This window comes from Elaeis guineensis, chromosome 7, assembly GCF_000442705.2.
Source record: "Elaeis guineensis isolate ETL-2024a chromosome 7, EG11, whole genome shotgun sequence".
Taxonomy (NCBI): domain Eukaryota; kingdom Viridiplantae; phylum Streptophyta; class Magnoliopsida; order Arecales; family Arecaceae; genus Elaeis; species Elaeis guineensis.
In genome coordinates, this window is record NC_025999.2 from 86,481,958 (window position 1) to 86,486,203 (window position 4,246).

Consider the following 4,246-nt stretch of genomic DNA (forward strand, 5'->3'; position numbering starts at 1 on the left):
TCATTACACCTGAGAGCAATCATTACGCTGAGTAATGGCGGAACTCGTAGGGATGTTACATTTGTTTAAAACTTCGTTACTGCGGAACGATCTCCGATGGATCATGATCAGAGGGTGATGAGGTGGTGTCATGAAACACGGATGATGGATCCCGGACACTGTAACGGTCGTCATGGTTGATGCGGCACAGACGCTTGGTCCGTACACCTGGTGTAATCATTATGGTCTGTGGTGGCAGAATTCCTGTCATTTAATCCTATTAAAACGGTCGCTATAAATGATTTCATAGCTTCCCTGCCGATCGATCAAGATCGGATGGTTATATCTCATTAGGTCCCCTTTAGGTCAGTCGGTGGCAGCATCGTAACTCGGACGGAAATTAGTGGTAGGATGGTAAATTCGCGTGGAGCACAATTATTACCTCCGAGACCACCTTCCCCACGAAACGGAACCGGACATAACTAACCCCGCGCCGGTTGCGTTCCGGGCTCGTGGCGGTGCAGTACCAGGCAGCGGTGTTCTCTCACCGGGCCAGCCGGTTAGCGGACCGGCAGGGCCGCTCCCCACGAGTCGCGTTATGATTCGATCACCATAGCTCCTCTCTTTCCCAGCCCGCAACGGCCAGATCTGCTTAACGGCCCCGTCTGGGATGCCGTTCCCGTTAACGGGAACGCGTAACCCACCATCTTAAAAAGCACAACCCCGCCGTCAAACCGGATCTGATCACCTCCAGCTCCACTTGCTTTCTCCACTTTTCAGTTCCGCCGGGAGAGGAAGAGAAAGTGACCCATCCCGCGCTTCCTTTCTCCAGTTTTCAATTCCCCCGTGCGAGAGGGAGGGGGGGGGGGGGGGGGGGGGGGGAGAGAGAGAGAGAGATGAGGAAGTGCAAAGGGATCGGAGATGCCGCGGTGATGGAGGTGACGCAGGTGGTGGGGGTGAGGACGAGGGCGCGGACGCTGGCCCTTGCAGCTGCGGCGGCAGCGGCGAGGATGGGCGGGAGCTCGAAGAGGAGGATGGCGATGGTGGGGTCAGGAGAGATCCAGGTCTCGTACCTCCAGCTCCGGAGCCGGAGTCTAGTCATGAAACCTCGGATCGCGAGATCCACGGCGAATTCCGGCGGCAGGAGGTGCCCAAGCTCCGAGCTCGGCCGGATCTCCCGGCGCTCTAGCAACGCCTCATGCGAGACCGCCCCAGAGGAGCTGCCTTCGCCGTCCGGTGACCCGGAGGTAAGCCCAACGAGAAATTCTGCTGGAATTCGAGCTCTTTCATATTTTTATTCACGAATTATACGCTCTTGTCTTCTTCTCAGGACGGCGAGGTTCTGGACACTGCAGCGCCTTACTCCGAGTGCAGCAGTAACAGGTTTTCGTCGTTCTCTCTCTCTCTCTCTCTCTCATATTGAAAAATTCCTTAAAAAAAACACATTTCTCATTCTTCGAGAAATAAACATCTTAATTTCTTTTTTTTTAAATTATTGTTTAAATTCTTTAGGAAGGAGACGGCGCCGTCGAGTAGCCGAGTAGAGGAATGGACCGATCTGGAACTGACGGTGGAGAGGACATCGAGGAGGCGACGGAGGGCGGAGATGATGCCGTCGGAGGACGAAATCGAGGAATTCTTCGCGGCGGCGGAGAGAGACCAGTGGCAGCGATTCTCCGCCAAGTAAGCTCCCTCCCTCGCGGCTCACAATAGCAAAATCATTGTCGGAGATCTTAACCTGAGCCTCCTTTTCTCTTCTCCTCGTCGTCGCAGGTATAACTACGACGTCGTCAACGACGCACCATTGGAGGGCCGGTACGAGTGGTTCCGCTTCCCATGAAGTGAATTAAGAAAAAAAAATCAGAAGGAAAAAAGAAAAAGAAAAAGGGGCACACCAAATTTCTTTTCTTTTTTCTCTAATTTTTAAAAATTAATGTCCAGTTCTCGTAGCCACCGCCGTCTCTTCTGTAAGACGTAACCCCCAGTCTGCCGTCCCTCTCTCTCAATCTCTCTCTTTCTCTGTACGATATTATTTGGAGAAGCTTCTGAACTGAAAACCGGAGCCCTCTCTCTCTCCTTTCTTGTTTTCTTCAGTAGAAATGCTTCGCTCCAAAGTTTCGTCCATTTCCTCCGTGTGTTGCAGTGTCCTTAAACATTCTTTATTTTTCTTTTTGCATTGAGTTTGAATTAGTCTGAATTATACGACACCGTTAGATGTTCGTCGGACGGCTGTTTGGTTATTATTTATTGTTGTCGTTGTTGGTCAGTTTTTGGATGTATCTGTTGCGGAGGGAACGAAGTTGACGTGGCTGATGATGGCATTGCTCGAGGGGGTTCGGAACAGGGGCGGGGGCGGTTACGCGACACCTGTTCCGGTGAGCTGACTGGCTGGCGGGGAGCCGAATAAAATAAGGGGAAAGTGGCATGGAAGGCGACTGCACCGTGGTGAGATGCGGTGGTCCTCCTCATAAAATAATTAATAAAGGATAATAAAACAAATATTTGGGTTAATTATAACATAAATAATAAATATAAATTATTGAGTATTTTTTTCTCTATTTAGCACTTTCTATCATCATTCCGCGCACTACCTTTACCTTGTTTGGCAGATCTGTTTGGCACACCATGCTTCCACGTGGCATCCACTCATTTAACTAGCACGCAACTTTTGCCAAAATTTTTTAGACGTAATTATTTATTTTGATAAATGCACTCCTCTTTTTGCTTAATTAAGTGCATCCTTTTGTCTGTTTCTTGTGTCCACGTGAAGGGAAAAAGTTCGTCCGATGGGAAAGAAAACGGGGTGCATTTATATAAACTTTAATGCCACAGTCACGAGATTTCTAGCATTTTAAATATTTATTTTATTAATTTATTTTTATTTTTTAAATACAAAATAACAGTTGCGCCACCATAACACAAAAATAATCTAAAGAGTCAAAATATAAAATATCTTTCAAATCTCGAAGATATACGTCGTTTTGGTATCAGATCTAGATTCCAGTATATTGGATAACAAAGGAAGCAATTCAGTCCGCAGCACTGTTAGCCTCTCGATGAACATACCAAATAATCACCATGATAGGATGGTGAAAAGACCTCTAGATATCGTATAGAAGCGGATGAACATTCAGATGCTTCACCTTATCTCTGATCCAGCCAATAATCATGGTGGAGTCACCTCACTGAATATTCTCTCAGCTCACAACTCTTGTCTTGCGAAGATGATGTCCACTCAAACAGCATGAAGCTTAGCATTAGGGACAACCGGATCAAAGAGTTGTGCCTCCCTACCACTAGAAGTCTAGCATATCCGGACCCCTGATAACAAAGTCCGACCCATCTTTGTCCTTTCTAGAACACTGCTGTCGAAGTTAACCTTGACAAACCCTCAGGGAGAGGTCTTCCAAAAAATAAACAGAATCTATCGGATCACTGTAGGCACAACAAGAGAATTCCAGAAGCTCGGACTAGCAGTATCGAAGTGGCAGTACTCCATAACAAAGCAGCATGCTCTCTTCAACACACGCCGTATATGTACAATCTCAGTGTCGAACACCAGGCTGTTTATAGACAGACAGATCTGATAGGTGACATATGTTACCCTGCAGTCTCTGAGTGAGCTTTTGATCGTGCTCTGATAGATCATATCTAAGAATGGTGGAAGCCAAGGGCCATCGTTTGCTCCTGACGGTTGGTCACTTACCATCCTCCAAATCAAACTCGTCCTCGGACAACAAAGAAAGACATGCTCCATCGACTCCTCCTCCAACCCACAGATTAGGACTGAACACGGGTTGGGTTCGATTGTATTGAGAGAAAAATTTTATCCGACCGAATCCAATCAGGTTGGAAAAAATTCAACCCGCTGCCGATCGTTTATTATGTATAAACCATTTGAAATTGAAGTAAATGGTTTGCAGCGGGTTCGGATGGGTTGTATTGGTTTGGACTTTAATGTTGACCGAATGTTGATTTTAAGTCCAATGTTAGCCCACTTAAACTTATTTACTTTTTTTGTCAATTTAATGTAAAAAAGATCTAAACTTTATAAATTACAAATTTTGAGTTTATTTTTGACCCTATACAAAATAAAATAAAAAAAAATTTATTCATCTGAAAGCAACTATATCTGAAAGCTTTTATTTTAAAATTATCTCAAATTGATGTACTTTTATCAATAATTCAACATTAATATTTCTATGAATTCAAATGGATGATACAGTATTTTTTAGAATGAAGTATTAAAGTCTAAATGATGCTATCT

The 4,246-nt window shown here is 45.5% G+C and overlaps 1 protein-coding gene across 1 annotated transcript; it reads left to right on the top strand.

Moving 5' to 3' along the window:
- The first annotated feature begins 841 nt into the window (after positions 1–841).
- On the top strand, positions 842–2,198 carry LOC105048680 (cyclin-dependent kinase inhibitor 1). Its single transcript, XM_010928076.2, has 4 exons — positions 842–1,226; positions 1,310–1,362; positions 1,492–1,662; positions 1,753–2,198. Exons 1-4 carry the CDS (start codon positions 876–878, stop codon positions 1,817–1,819), a joined length of 642 nt encoding a protein of 213 aa, XP_010926378.1. The 5' UTR covers positions 842–875; the 3' UTR covers positions 1,820–2,198.
- Positions 2,199–4,246: the final 2,048 nt, after the last annotated feature.